General features: G+C 48.9%; 2 protein-coding genes across 8 annotated transcripts; both read left to right on the forward strand.

The window, feature by feature from the left end:
• The first annotated feature begins 4,840 nt into the window (after positions 1-4,840).
• Positions 4,841-10,971, forward strand: WDR45 (WD repeat domain 45). Of its 7 annotated transcripts, none has more exons than XM_011386195.2 (11): positions 4,841-5,283; positions 7,204-7,275; positions 7,413-7,487; positions 7,569-7,673; positions 8,490-8,670; positions 8,794-8,888; positions 9,404-9,483; positions 9,597-9,805; positions 9,928-9,987; positions 10,070-10,215; positions 10,464-10,971. In XM_011386195.2, exons 2-11 carry the CDS (start codon positions 7,221-7,223, stop codon positions 10,571-10,573), a joined length of 1,116 nt encoding a protein of 371 aa, XP_011384497.1. In that variant the 5' UTR covers positions 4,841-5,283; positions 7,204-7,220; the 3' UTR covers positions 10,574-10,971. The 7 variants fall into 7 exon arrangements, with proteins under 7 accessions (XP_011384497.1, XP_011384499.1, XP_023382298.1 ...); XM_011386197.2 differs by having other exon boundaries at positions 4,863-5,283; positions 8,565-8,670; XM_023526530.1 differs by having other exon boundaries at positions 4,863-5,217; positions 9,886-9,987.
• Positions 10,972-11,346: 375 nt separating this feature from the next.
• On the forward strand, positions 11,347-14,595 carry PRAF2 (PRA1 domain family member 2). Its single transcript, XM_011386192.2, has 3 exons — positions 11,347-11,631; positions 12,824-13,041; positions 13,469-14,595. The coding sequence occupies exons 1-3, from the start codon at positions 11,453-11,455 to the stop codon at positions 13,606-13,608; spliced, it is 537 nt and encodes a 178-aa protein (XP_011384494.1). The 5' UTR covers positions 11,347-11,452; the 3' UTR covers positions 13,609-14,595.
• The last annotated feature ends 34 nt before the right edge of the window (positions 14,596-14,629 follow it).

Here is a 14,629-nt window from a genome sequence, read left to right on the forward strand (position 1 = left end):
GCTTGCACACCTGACCTATGGGTTGACAGGTAGTGAATAGGAGAAAAATAGACCTCTGTGTTTAAGACAGAATGAGGAATGGGATTTAGGGCTTAAAAACCCTGTACCTCTACATTTCGGGGCTGCTTAATTTGGGGTCCGCGTACCCCTGGCAGACCTAGCTGGCTGAATAAAGAGCGTGTTTCCTATAACTCACTGATTTCTGGTGGTCCATGTGTCTTTCGGGGGCTGGCGGCTACAACAAAATAAGCTGTAAAACTGCCATTCTCCAGAGCATTTTCTTAATCTATTGAGATTTTGCTTCCCGGTAATTGTCAGTTTGGCTCAAATAAGCTCACTAAAACTCTCTACAGGTTTGGACATTTCTTATGTCAACAACTCAGAAGGATTTGAATATTGTTCAACTTATTGTTCTATTCCCAACACTTAGTACAGTGTGCCTGGTGTTGTAGACACTCAATAAATGTCTAATAAATGAATGAATGAACGGCCAATGATTAGTTGTTAAATGAATGCACGTGGAAATCAGGATCCTACTTTTCAAAACATCAGAATAAAACTTAAACAATTCCTCAATCCATAAACAATCCATCTTCCAGGATGCATTAAAGAAGGTTCAATTCATACCTATGAAAGCAGATGAAATGTTCCAAGGAGGGGCTGTAATATTAAAATTGGCCCAACTGGGTCTGAGCAGTCATGTTTAGCTTCAAGATCCATGCTTTGAGAAAGATTTTGACTGAGATGTAGATACTTACAATTTATTCCCAGAAATCTGGAATGCCTAAACATTCATCCAAGTTTGTTTCTTCGACAGGCTATTCAGTCATCAGAACTTGGTTCTTTTTGATCCTTCCTCATAACAACTTTGTTATGGAATGTGTACCATTCCTCATCTGGTGACTGTCCTGTTAATATACAGCATTAAATAAATAACCAGACCACTGGTTTGAAAAGCAAACTAAAAAGAATTTAAAGACTTAGGAAGCCATCTTAATTCAAATAGATGTTAAGCCCTATTTTTGCTCTAGGACAAAAAGGTGAGGTAAAACATCACTGTGCAGGTGAGGGTGTGACAGTACCTTGATAACCAGAAGCTTTAACAGCTTTGATTAGTAGCTATCAGTGTGATCTGAGTAGATCTGAGATCCCTGAGGGTCTCTGTGACCCTTTCAAGGGGTCTGGGAGACAGAAGTATTTTCATGACACTAAAACATTATTTGCCTTTTTCACACTCATTTTCTCACAAGGCTATATAGTAGAGTTTCTAGAGGCCACATGATATAAGATATCACAAGATACTGAATGCAGGAGTAGATATGACAATCTAGCTGTTGTGACAGCCTGCTGAAATGTGAAAAGGTTAAAGGATAATTAAAACCTGAAACTGGATGAAGGAAGTCTATACCTTAGGCCTAGTTTCTGGAACCCCTAACCGCATTCTGTTAATCATGAAACTTGTAACAATGAGCTCATACGCTAACTGACAATTTTAGCCTGTGTAACCCTGCTTGCTTGCATGGCATGAAAAATAATTAATTGTATATAAGCTGAAAATTACTGTTTGGCCATCACCCATGGGAACACTGGCTATTGCCCATGGGAACATAGGCAATCACCCATAGGAACATAACATTCTAACAACAAGCTTTCTGCTTCTGTACTCCCCGCCTGCACACCTGACCAGTGGGTTGACAGGTAGTGAATAGGAGAGAAATAGACCTTTGTTTAAGATAGAATGAAGAATGGGATTTAGGGCTTAAAAACCTTGTATCTTGGCATTTCGGGGCTGCTCCTTTGTACAGGACAGCCGCCGGCTAATAAACAGCCTTTGAGAGCATACTTGGTTTGGTCTATTCTATACAGGCCACAACACTGTCTTCTATTAAGCCAAATAGTAAAAAGATTTGCAGAAATGTAAAAACAATGCTACTCTTCTAAACTTTTGTTTTGGAAGATAGTTCTTTTCCATTGAAAAATGTTATCTGTGTTAACATGTGACCCTCCTTCCCCAGAAATGACAATTCTCTAGGAATGGAGCTTTTGGGGGAGCTCTAAGCCCATTTTTCTCCATCCTGCTAGGCCGCTGGTTTTCACTGGTAAATGGAGCTGGGAGAGAGGGATAGGAAAAAGGCACATTAAAATTCCACAAATCTTGCTCTTATTGAGATTCAGCCATTTTTCTTGAATAAATGTCCCTTGGATTATTACAAGCATTTGACTAATTTTCAGAGTTTTCAAAAAGTTGATTTGGACCCCCTTTTTTTTTTTTGCCAGTGTTCTCATTGTTTTTATGGAGAAATGGATTTTTGGAGTTCCCTACTCTGCTATTCTGAAAGTACTCTCCATTCACATCCCAGTTGAGCCTCCAAAAAAAATGTTCTCTCCTCTTTCACTACTTTAAAGATGTTGCCCTACTATCTTCTTGTTTGCATTGTTTCCAATGACAAATCTGATGTTGTTCTCTTTTTCTTCTTTATGTAACATATCTTTTTTCTCTGGCTTCTTTTAAGATTTTATCCGTATCATTGGTTTGGAGCAATTCTATTACAATGTGCCTTTATGTAGTATTTTTCATGTTTCCTGTGCTGGAGTTCATTGAACTTCTTGGATCTATGGGTTTATATTTTTCATTAATTTCAGAAAGTTTTATTTCTTCAAATATGTTTTCTGTCCCCCTCCTCTCATTTGGGGATTATATTTCCCTGCATATGAGGCCACTTGAAATTATCCCACAGCTCATAATCATATTTTTTTAGTATGCTTACAGAGCTGTGCAACTATCACCACTATCAATTTTAGAACATTTTCATCACCCCCAAAAAGAAACCCCATACCTCTTATCAGTCATTTCTCTTTTCTCTCCAATCACCTCACCCCACCCCCCAGCCCTAGGCGATCACTAATCTACTTTCTGTCTCTATGGACTTGCCTATTCTGGACATCTCTTATAAATGGAATAATACAATATGCAGGTCATCCTTTGTGACTGGCTTCTTGCACTTAGCATACTATTTTCAATGTTCTTCCATGTTGTAGTATGTACTTCCTAATTCTTGTTATGCCTGGTCACCTTTGTTTGGATAACAGACATTGTAAATATTACCTTTTTAGGTGCTGGGTTTTCTTTTTCTTCTTCTTCTTCTTCTTCTTCTTCTTCTTCTTCTTCTTCTTCTTCTTCTTCTTCTTCTTCTTCTTCTTCTTATTATTATTATTATTCCTATAAACCTTCCTGACCTTTATACTGAGATACTTGGAAACAGTTTTATATTTCAGTGTCTTCCTTTTATGATTTAAGTGGGTCTGGAGCAGTACTAAGTCTAGGACTAATTATTCCATTGCCATAGCATGGAAACTCTCCAAGGGGTATGCTGGGGCAACTGTAGGTCTCATCTTGTTTCTCATTTCTCAGGGGTCACTGTCCTTCATTGCGTGATGTCTATGTCTTGAAAACCATTGTTTCATGTATTTTGTCTGGGTTTTCTTTTTTGGGGGGGAGAGGGAGTTGTTTCATGTGAGAGTGCAAATTTGGTCCCCATTACTCCATCTTGACTGACAGTGCATAACAGAGGTTGTATTTAAGACACCTTCTGACAGTGAGACCAAGAGAATTTGCCAATGACAACGGACAAGAATCAAGAATGATATATCTGCTCTTCAGTCTGAGTAACAGACTGACTGTCGTGGTGCCATTGGTTGAAATGAGAGAGACAGGAGGGTGTTTGAGCCAGGGAAATTCGAGACATCTATTTGGATGGGTTAAGCTTGAGATGCCTTATGAGACATCCACATGAACATGTCAAACAGGCCATAGCATATATGAGACTGGTGTTATATAATCAGAAGAGGTCTAGGATAGAAGCCTAAATTAGTGAGTCTTCCAAATATTTGCAATAATTAAGGCTATGAGACAAGATGAAGTCACCTAGGGATACAATATTGTCTATAAAAGTAAGGGAGCCAGAATCATATCCAAGGATACTCCAATATTTGGAAATTGGATAAAGGTGGAGGATTAGCTAGAGATAAAGGAGAAAACCAAGAGGGTGAAAACAATAAACTGCGGATGTGCTGGGCTGTCACGGGAGAGGGTAGAGAAGTGACTGTTGCTTTGGCAAACTATTGGTGATCTGGTTAAGAGCAGTCTCAGAGACATGGGAGTGACAGAAGCCAAACTGAATTAAGCTAAATCTAATCTGGTACATGAGAAAGTAGAGCCTGAAGCAAGCCAAAAGATTGGCTTTGCTTAGGAGCATAGCAATGGAGTCACAGCGTGGATGTTTACAACACAGTACACGAAACAACCTAGATAGATGGCCATCAGTAAGGGAACAGCTGAACAATGCTACATTTATTCCACTGAATACTGTGAAGCAGTTAAAAAGGATGAATTTAACAGATGTCCACTATATATTAATTTTTTAAACAATACTTGGGAAAAAAGTAAAGGATGGGTGGATTATACCAATGTCAATATCCTGAATGTAATACTTTACTAGTTTTACATCTTACCTTTGGAGGAAATCGTTAAAGTACATGGGATTTCTCTGTATTAGTTTTCAAAACTACATGTGAATACACAATTATCTCAAAACTTAAATGTCGAAAAACTATTTCCAGTATGTACATAATGGGCGTCTTTTTTTTTCCCCCTAAACATTTATACTTCCAGCAATCAAAACACCATGTTCGTTTTGTAAATAAAACGAAGAGCCGGGCGGGAGAATACCACCCCTGGTTTCCCCAGGCCAAGGGTGGATAGTCTCAGATTTCAAGGTTTCTAGGTCCGCCCCCTCCAGGAGAGTTCTCAGTCGCCTCTCTAGGAGTTTGGGAAGACTATGTATTGTTACTAGGGCGCGGCCACTCTAGCCACCTCAGAGGTCCAAGTCTCGTTAGCCCAGAAGGTTAACGCCTTTAGTTCTCCAAGCAAGACCGAGGTGGGAAATCCTTGGCCCTTTTCTGCTCGGCGAGGGGAGGGTTCCCTCACCCACTCCTTGGTTCCCTCAGACACTCATGGACTTGCGAAGCCTCCTCCGCTCCCCGCACCCTCCTAGGAGGATGCCGCTTTCACTCGCGGTGCTCCAAAGACCTAAAACCTAAACAAAGAGGGCTGTGGCCTCCTCGTCTGACCAGGATGAGTCATTTCCGGTGACAAATTTCCTCCCCCGGAAGTGAGACCTGATGTAAACACCGGAGCTGGGTGTCAAGGCCCAGGAGGTCAGAAAGCCGGGCCGCGGGCGGCACCGAGACCTGGGCCTGGGATTGGGGAGGCGCGGCAGTCAGGTCAGTATTGGTGGCGGGGAGCTGGGGCTTGACCCCAGAATTGGTTAGGGTTCGGCGACAGGCTGGGGAGACCTTTTGAGCAGGGGTCTTGGTGGATGGGGGAATCTAGGACAGGGATCTTGAGTGAGTGCTGGTGTTAGAAGGTGCTGTCTTGGACATGAGAAATGCTGTGAGGGGGTGCTTTGTGTGAGGCATCCCTGGGCAGGGTTCTTGGGTGGCGCGGGTCTTTGGAATGACAGTTCAAAAAAAGGGATCTTGGAAGGTGGGGCTGTCTAAAGAATGGATATTTGGGGAGTGATGCGGTCCAGTGGAAGTGGTACAGCGGGGAAAATAGGAGACTTGGGCTCTTGGAGGATAGGGAGGGGTATACCTGGGCAAAGGTCTTGGAGAGATTGGGGTTTGAAGGGAGTATGGGGGCCCTAGGACAGAAATCTTAAGGGGGTCCGGGACAAGAGTCTAAGGGGTCGAGTTGTCCTAGGTAGGGGTTTTGGGAGGTGTGTGTCCTGGGCAAGGGTCTTAAGGGGGTAAGGGTGCCCTGGGGCAGGCTCTTGAGGGAGGGGATAGGAGGTCTGGAGGAGGAATTTGTCAACATAAGAAACGTCCATCCTGTTGAGAATTTTTATAAGAGTTTATTTGAGCCAAAACTCATGACAGTTACCGGAAAGCAAGATTTCAAATGCTTTGGAAAAGAGCAGTTTGCAGTTTCTTTTATGCATTTGAGTTTAAGGGGAGAATGTAAGGAAGATTACATGAAGCTGGGAGAAAGCAAGGTGGGGAACGGTTTACAGGATAATTAAGATTATGTGCCTCACACTTTAGAAGGAGAGATCTGAAAGAGAGCATTGCAAAGGTGTGTTAACCAAGATGCACAAAAACAATGGACAGGGCTTGCTTAAGGCACTGATAAGCTTTTGACTAAAGAAGTTACATGCCTGTGATGTGACTACCCGCCATGACCTGCCCAGTTAGGAATTTATGACAGGTCGCTCTGTGAAGTTACTTTCTGTAGAACCCCTTTTTCATCCACAAATCTTAGGTGGACAGGATTCCTGGGGGGTAGGTCCAAGCCAGCCCATGTTGGAGTCAGTCACAGCAGAGCACATGGAAGGGGATGTCCCAGGGCTGGGGGATTTGGAGTGATAGGCAATTCCAAAGTAGGGTGTTTAGGGTATAAGGTGATCTGGGGAAACATCCATCCCTGATTGGGCAGAAGTTAGCATGCCATAAGATGAGATCATCCCGAGGTAGGTATGGGACCTTGAAGGGGTTTGGGGAAGCCTGTGAGGAGGAATGGTGTGAGCTTTCTGGGGTGGTGGAATAGAATAGGTTGGGGGAAGGGGTGGTCAGAGAGCATGAGGAGGGGAGTTCCTGACGGTAGCCAGTCTCAGGGCCAGGTCAGGGAGGTGCAGGAAGAGGTGGGTGTCATAGCCCTCTTTTCACATTTGTTAACAGGTGGAATTGGGTGCTAGCTCCAGGTGTGAAGATGAGAAGTGGGTAGGAGGTGGTTCCGGCCATATTGGGCATTAGGGCCAAGATTGCCTAGGGGTGGAGAGGAGATATCACTGGGGCATCTCCTACCTTATTACTTCCAGACAAACAGTGATGGCTTGGGAGTAAGGAGGAGGTCGGGAGTCCAGGTCAGGGTAGGCTTGGAGCTGGTATTAGCCAAATGTGACAAGATAGGGAGGTTCCTGGCCATGCTCTTTGAACTTAGAGTTGAACTTAGAGTCTTAGGGGTCTTGAACTTAGAGTGGAGTCACCAAGACTCTTTTCCCCTGTTTTTGTCTTCTTTGCAGTCCTGCTGGGGTTAGTAGGTAGCAGAGTGGGAGGAGAAAGAAGGAGTCAGTTAGGGACAGGAGTTCTAGGACTCAGAGGGCAGACCCCAGGACTCTGTCCAACCCAATACCCATTTGTGTCTAGGGAAGCAATCCTGGATCATGACTCAGCAGCCACTTCGAGGAGTGACCAGCCTGTGTTTCAACCAAGACCAAAGTGAGAAAGACTTGTGCCTGGTCCTTTGTGAGAGGGAGGGAGGGAAGGAGAGAGAATGGCCAGAAGTGGGTGTTAAGCATCCCTTGCTTCCCACCTGGGCATCCTTTGAGGCATTCTGGATTCCTCTCATCCCTCAGGCTGCTTTTGCTGTGCCATGGAAACAGGTGTGCGCATCTACAATGTGGAGCCATTGATGGAGAAAGGGCATCTGGGTGAGCTATCAGTGGGGGAGGGGCAAAGGGATGGGCTGGACATTGGCTCCCACCCCTTACTAACACCCTGTCCTTGTCCAGACCATGAGCAGGTAGGCAGCATGGGCCTGGTGGAAATGCTGCACCGCTCCAACCTCCTGGCCCTGGTGGGTGGTGGTAGCAGCCCCAAGTTCTCAGAGATTTCAGGTAAGTGCCCTCATCCCATCCTGCCCTTGGCCCAGATTCCCTGGAATCCTGGCCTCCCCCAGGCACCTGAAGGCACTGACAGATGAAGATGTCAGAGCACTTTAGAGTCATATAGTGAGGCCTACGGCTTGGAAATCATGGTTCTTATGGATTGAGAAGCTTAATGTTTTGTCTTCATTTAACAAACATTAATTGAATGTCTCCTGTATGTCATGTCTTAACCTATAGAGCACATGCTGTGAGCCTGGTACTGTTCTAAGCACTTTATATGTAGTAACTTATTCAATTCTCACAGTAACTGTGTGGTATCATTATCCCCATTTTTACAGATGAAGAAACTGAGGCCCAGGGAGGTTAAATAACTTATCTAAGGTCACACATCCAATAGGTTTTAACATCTTAGAGCTATCTCCCCAGTGCTCACTTGCCTTGAGCCTCAAGTGCCATCTTGTTTTGAGGGTTTTCGTTGATCCCATCAGGACATAGCAAGAGACTCATCCTAGGCAAGTCACAGAGCCTAGGATTTCTCACAGAAATCTCCTGGGAGTAGGGACTGGGACCCCAGAGGCAGAAATAGTTGCCGATGAGAATTTATAGGCTTGGCTGCAAGTCCCTGCTTGCTTGCTAATGGGCTGTGAGGTCCTTGGCCAGATACTCAATCCCTTCAAGCCTCAGTTTTCTCACCTGTAAATGGGTATAACAGTTCTAGAACCTGTTCTCTCAGGAATCACATCCACAAGTGCTCGTGCTGTGTGAGGCTCACATTGGGTATTAGCGAATGGTTAAACAATTGAATTGAGGTCCCATGGGGAGTAGGGGTGGGTCTTGTGTCACCAGGGCTGCCCCTCACCCTAAACCTTGGCCCGGACAATGCACCCACCTGCCCAGCAGTGCTGATCTGGGACGATGCCCGGGAGGGCAAGGACTCCAAGGACAAGCTGGTGCTGGAGTTCACCTTCACCAAACCAGTGCTGGCTGTGCGCATGCGCCATGACAAGTAAGCCTGAGGAGGACTGGGGATGGGGAAGGTAAGAGGTTCCAAAAGCAAGCGAGAGGGTTAGTCCCACCTAAGCATCCTGCCCTCCCCTCATGGCCGTCCCATGTTGTGTAATGCCCACAGAATCATAATTGTGCTGAGGAACCGCATCTACGTGTACTCCTTCCCCGACAATCCCCGAAAGCTGTTTGAGTTCGACACCCGGGACAACCCAAAGGGTGAGAGGATCCAGATATGCAGGTGTAAGGGAAGGAGGCAGTGGATGGGATGGAGAGGAAGAAATGAGAAAATGGAAGGGGCACTCAGAGAGAAATAGGGAAAGAGGGGCAGGGAGGGGTTCTTTCCACAGAGATACCCAGATGTCCTGAAATGCTCACATTCCCAGTCTATCCATCTTTCTATCCCTTAGCCAGTTCTCTCTCCTCACCCTTAGCCCTGTCCCACCCCTGAGTGCCCCAGATAACAGAGCAAAAGCACCTAGTAAGTACATAGGTCAGTTTGTCAGAGATCCCTGGGCCTCCTGAGGCTGTCACAGCTGCATGGCAGGGAAGGGGATCTGCCTCGCTGTTGGAGAGCACAGCTGTGGGCTGCCCCCTGATGGTTCTGTAGGTAATGAGTACCATGGAATGGTAAAGTCCAGCCTTTAGCCAGCTCTGTCCATTCTGAGACTGCCTGGCCCCTACTTCCCCTTCAACAGCACCCTTCCTCCCACCCCCCAATCCTCATATCCTAGGGCTCTGTGACCTCTGCCCCAGCCTGGAGAAACAACTGCTAGTGTTCCCAGGACACAAGTGTGGGAGTCTGCAACTTGTGGTGAGCTATCCAGTTGGCAGGGGTGGATAGGTGGGTGGGCTGGCTCTCCCTGTGGATTCTGGGACCCTGCCCTCCATACTTCCCCAAGCCTAAACTGTTCCTTCCCACTATAGGACCTGGCAAGCACAAAGCCTGGCACTTCATCAGCTCCGTTTACCATCAATGCACATCAGAGCGACGTGGCCTGTGTGTCCCTAAACCAGCCAGGCACTGTAGTGGCCTCGGCTTCCCAGAAGGGCACCCTCATTCGCCTTTTTGATACACAGTCCAAAGAGAAACTAGTGGAACTGCGCCGAGGCACTGACCCCGCCACCCTCTACTGGTGAGCACTGAGTAGGGTATGCATGGTGGGCCGGTGACCCCATGCCACATAACGTGGGCATCTGCCGGTCTGTCTTACAGTATCAACTTCAGCCATGACTCTTCCTTCCTGTGCGCTTCCAGTGATAAGGGCACGGTCCATATCTTTGCTCTCAAGGATACCCGCCTCAACCGCCGCTCCGCGTGAGTACCCCTGCCCCACCCTGCTATGTCCTCATCCCCCTGCCCGTGTACCACACCTGGGCCTAGCCAGTACTGCTTGCAGGCTGGCTCGTGTGGGCAAGGTGGGGCCTATGATTGGACAGTATGTGGACTCTCAGTGGAGCCTGGCAAGCTTTACCGTGCCTGCCGAGTCAGCCTGCATCTGCGCCTTCGGTCGCAACACTTCCAAGAGCGTCAACTCTGTCATTGGTGAGTGAGACTATCCCTTGACTGGTGGTAGTGCATAGGCAAAGACCAGCAAGTTGGACTTGAAAGAATTTTTGGGAATGAGAAACCTGAGAAAGCTAGAATGGGTGGCTCAACTGCATCGTCGGTGAGGGGGATGGGTATGTGGGCAAAGGCCTGAAAGGGGGACCATAGGCCATAGGACACCAGAGAGGATTGGAGTGTGCGACTTTGGCAGCCTCTAACCTTTTACTGATCTTTTCCCCCTTCAGCCATCTGTGTAGATGGGACCTTCCATAAATATGTCTTCACTCCTGATGGAAACTGCAACAGAGAGGCTTTCGATGTGTATCTTGACATCTGTGATGATGATGACTTTTAAGGACCCTGTGGGTTGTGCTAAGGAACCGCAGTGACAGAGTGCAAAGCATTTGTTGGGGTGGGAGTGCTGGAAGCCCCAGCTAGCAAGCAGTAATGGGGCTGGCGCCCACTTTCCTTCCACAGAGCAATGCCTAAACAGCTCATTTCCCTCAAGCACTTCTCCTAAGCACTTCTTGATTTTGTGTCTTTGAGGACTGTGTGTCCACAGGGCCAGGCCAGGGACCCAGGGAGGCAGCAGATGCCCTGGGGCTTCCAACCTGGAAAAAACTACTAGGGACCCAGAGGGACTGCCCTAATCCAACTTGTGGGGATAAAAAACAAAACAAAAAAAAAAAACCAACTTCCCAGAAAGAGCCAATCTCTGATGTGATGAATATGAATAAAAAGCCCTTATTAATATTTATGGCTGGACCTCGGGGGTGGGGCCTGGAGGAGATGAGGCTGAAAAGGTCCTGCAGCAGTTTCCAGGAAAGCTGTGACCCTCTAGGACCAAGACTGGAGAAGGTGGGATCCTACTCCGGTCCTTCTAATAGTTCCTGCCTTCATCTCTGCCACGTTTGAATGTCTGACTACTGTGTGCTTGCGCTGCCAGCGCTGCTCGAAACAGTTTCCTTGGCGCCCCCACCCGGTGGGTGGATGGGAACGTCTCGCCCGCGACCGTGGCTTGGTTTCCTGGCAGCCCCCGCTACCTTAAAGTTCAGGCGTCTTTGCTTTTCCGGTCATGTGCGTTGCTGCGCCTGCGCAGTCCACCTAGGCGGGCAGCATAGCAGCCGCCCCGCCCAGATTCCATTTCCCAGTGTCCGCCCGGGTGGCGCGGGGTGTAACGGTTGTTGTAGTCCGGCTGCTCTTTCTGGCTGGTCCAGCTACATCGATTCGCAGGATGTCGGAGGTGCGGCTGCCACCGCTACGCGCCCTGGATGACTTCATTCTGGGGTCGGCACGTCTGGCGGCCCCGGATCCATGCAATCCGCAGCGATGGTGCCACCGCGTCATCAACAACCTTCTCTACTATCAAACGAACTACCTTGTCGGCTTCGGCTTCGGTCTCGCTCTGGCCGGGTGAGGGAGGGAGGGAGACGGCAGTTGGCCTGAGACGCCTTTAGGGCATGGAGGGTGGGCCCGCGGGATTCTGAGAACCGGGATGTGTAACTTGAGGGGGCTGCAAGACCTGGAAGGGTGAATTCAATAGAGATGGAAAGCTTACGGAGAATGGGAGGGAGAACTTGAGGGGAGTGGAACCTAGTTATAAGAAGGGTCTGGGGCGGGATAGAGTCTGGCTGAGGTGGGCACGAGGTGGGTAGAGGGACTGGAGGGAAGACCTGGGAAGGATGGAGAAAGTGTGGGCTGGGAGGTGGACCTGAAGATAAGGAGGGCCTGAAAGTGGGACGTGAGTGTATCTGGGAGTAGCGGGGCGATGTGAGTGATGGGGCCAGATTAAGGCGGCTCTGGAGGCCTTAGGACAGCGACAGGGACATACGCCTCAGTGGTCAAGTTGAAGAGTGTGGAGCGTGGACTTGTGGAGGATCTGGTCTTGGAGGGGAGCCTGGCTATGATTGGAACGCAGCAGGAGCAGGTACCTGTTGGGGAACTTGAGCCAAGAGGGAGAACCCAGGGATGAAAGGCCTGAGACTAGAGAGGAAGGGAGAACCTGGAGGAGGGACTTGAGTGGGGTTGGAAGTTAAGAGTGTGACCTAAAGCCTGGAAGTGGTTCTAACAATGATGGAGGGAGGAATCTATAGTGAAATGGAAACCTGGAGGGGGTAATTTGAAGGGGAGGAAGCCTGGAAGGGAGTCCTGTAAGGATCCTGGACCTGGAGAGAGGGAAATGTTTGATTAAAGAAGGCCTGGAAAAAGAATCTGCAAGGGTTGGGCTCAAAGGGTGGTTTTGGGGGCAGGATGGGGCGGGGTGCTGGAAAGGGGCCCCTGCGGGGGTAGAGGTCAGAAGGAAAGAGCAGGGAAGGAGCCTAGCGGGATGGGAGGGTCTGAAGCTTACTTAGGAAGATGAAACTGTGGGATTGAAAAGAAACAAGGGTCCACAGGGTGAGTCCAGGGCTCCTGGAAGTCGGAAGCCCTGGAGGATGGACCTGTTGGGGGCAGGGCTGGTGGGAGTATTTTCCGGGGCGGGAGGGTCCCGAGAAAGGGGACAAAGCTCTTGGGGCCTGGGATCGGGTGCACGGTGGTCTGGAAGGCTCGGAGGCCAGACGACCCTCCCCCCTACTGGTCGATTAGCTCAATTCTATTGTCCCCGCAGGTACGCGCGCCCGCTGCACACCCTCTTAAGCGCGCTGGTAGTGGCGCTAGCCCTCGGGGTGCTAGTATGGGCGGCTGAGACTCGCGCAGCCGTGCGTCGCTGCCGCCGCAATCATCCCGCCGCCTGTCTGGCCGCAGTGCTTGCCGTCGGTCTCCTGGTTCTCTGGGCGACTGGGGGCGCTTGCACTTTCCTGCTCAGCATCGCGGGGCCCGTGCTTTGTGAGTCTCCAGTACCCTAATAGCCAGAAACACGCCTGACGCATGCGCGTGGCGCCAGGCCGGCCCTGCCCTGGTTCCGGGTTGGAGAGGGCTGGGAGGCCCGGCGGACATGGCCACACCCCTTTACAAACCGCCTTCCCTGGGTTCGCTCCTCTCTTTTGGGAATACCTCCTTAATACCTCCTTTCCGGACTTCACTCTTGGTGTTAAGTGTCTTCTGCCGGCCACGTTCCCGTTGCCGTGCACGCTCCCTGGCCACGCCCCTCTTGCAAAGCACGTTACTCAGTCACACAATCAGGATCAGAGGTGTCCTGGCCACTGACCACTCCATTGACCTGCTTGTGCCCCAGTTCTCCTCTGTGGGCCCCCACTGGCTAAAGGTTTATGTCCTGTCCCACTGACTCCATTCCTCTTGGTATTGCCCATAGTGATCCTGGTGCATGCCTCGCTGCGTCTGCGCAACCTCAAGAACAAGATCGAGAACAAGATTGAGAGCATTGGTCTCAAGCGGACGCCGATGGGGCTGCTACTGGAGGCTCTGGGACAAGAGCAGGAAGCTGGATCCTAGGGGCCTGGAATCTGTACCCAAGACCTGGAGAATGCTACCCCCACCCTGGCGAGTACCCAAGATTCAGAACCCTTTCCCAGCCCTTAAAATAGGAGCCCCTTGCCCAGTTTCAAAAGCCGAGCATCTGTGATGCTCTCCTCAGATCCATTACCTAGGGAACCAGAGTCTTACCTAGCCCTGAACTTGGGACCCAGATCCACTCACATCCAGCACAAAACGGCCTTGGAGAACCGAGCATTCATGGTCAACATCAAACTCTGGACTGAGACACTCCCTCATCCCCAATCTGGAACTTACTGGTCTCAGCTCCAACGCTGGGGTGTGGAACCAAGGCATTCTCAAATCTTGAACCCTAGACCAAGGCTTTTCTAGATCCCACCCCAGCTTTGAACCCAGATCGAGGCATTGCCAAATCTTGATTCCAGGACCCAAGTGTTCCCAGCCCCAGTTTGGGTGGAAGTCAGATATCCTGACCCTGTTGAACCCTTGGTCCCAGGTGACTCCAATGCTCCCAGTCCCACTTGCCTCCTTCCACTTCTGTTTAGAGATTCCGCTCCTTCCCCAAAAGGTTCTTCAGTTGGTGAGAGCACAGGGTGGGGTGGGTGGGGATAGCCCCAATGTGGAATGAGGCATATATATCAGTGTTGCTGCAACAATAAATGTTGTTGCATTGTTCAAGCCAATTGGGCCTCCTGGATAAAGTCTGCATTTCAATGGCCAGAGTGGCCTGCTTTTCAGTTCTGCTAGACTTTCTGACTGGGTCTCTGTCAAATATGTGGGCCAAAGGGGTGAGATCTCGGTTCCTTCCTGGAACCTGTTACCTCCAGAGTGGCACTAACACACAAGGTAGTTAAGGGCATGCAGTGTTCCCATCATCATTTGCATTATTAAGGGCTCTTGTTCAGGGCTGGCTATAAGTCTTAGTGCACACAGGGAAAGAAGTTGCCTCACGTCACAAAGCAAATAAAACTAAAGTGGATGACATTATTTCAGGCTGTTTCTGTAGTGTTACTAGGTGTTA

The sequence above is a fragment of the Pteropus vampyrus genome, unplaced genomic scaffold, assembly GCF_000151845.1.
Source record: "Pteropus vampyrus isolate Shadow unplaced genomic scaffold, Pvam_2.0 Scaffold984, whole genome shotgun sequence".
Classification (NCBI taxonomy): Eukaryota; Metazoa; Chordata; class Mammalia; order Chiroptera; family Pteropodidae; genus Pteropus; species Pteropus vampyrus.

What these genes read in the sequence shown, in the direction of transcription:
- WDR45 (XM_023526530.1), top strand. Translation starts at nt 7,221, where the DNA reads ATGACTCAGCAGCCACTTCGAGGAGTGACCAGCCTGTGTTTCAACCAA. An exon ending in GTGTTTCAACCAAGACCAAA is followed by an intron (nt 7,276 to 7,412) that starts GTGAGAAAGACT and finishes CTCATCCCTCAG; the next exon opens with GCTGCTTTTGCTGTGCCATG. An exon ending in GTGGGAGTCTGCAACTTGTG is followed by an intron (nt 9,484 to 9,596) that starts GTGAGCTATCCA and finishes TTCCCACTATAG; the next exon opens with GACCTGGCAAGCACAAAGCC.
- PRAF2 (XM_011386192.2), top strand. Translation starts at nt 11,453, where the DNA reads ATGTCGGAGGTGCGGCTGCCACCGCTACGCGCCCTGGATGACTTCATT. An exon ending in TTCGGTCTCGCTCTGGCCGG is followed by an intron (nt 11,632 to 12,823) that starts GTGAGGGAGGGA and finishes TTGTCCCCGCAG; the next exon opens with GTACGCGCGCCCGCTGCACA. An exon ending in CATCGCGGGGCCCGTGCTTT is followed by an intron (nt 13,042 to 13,468) that starts GTGAGTCTCCAG and finishes TATTGCCCATAG; the next exon opens with TGATCCTGGTGCATGCCTCG.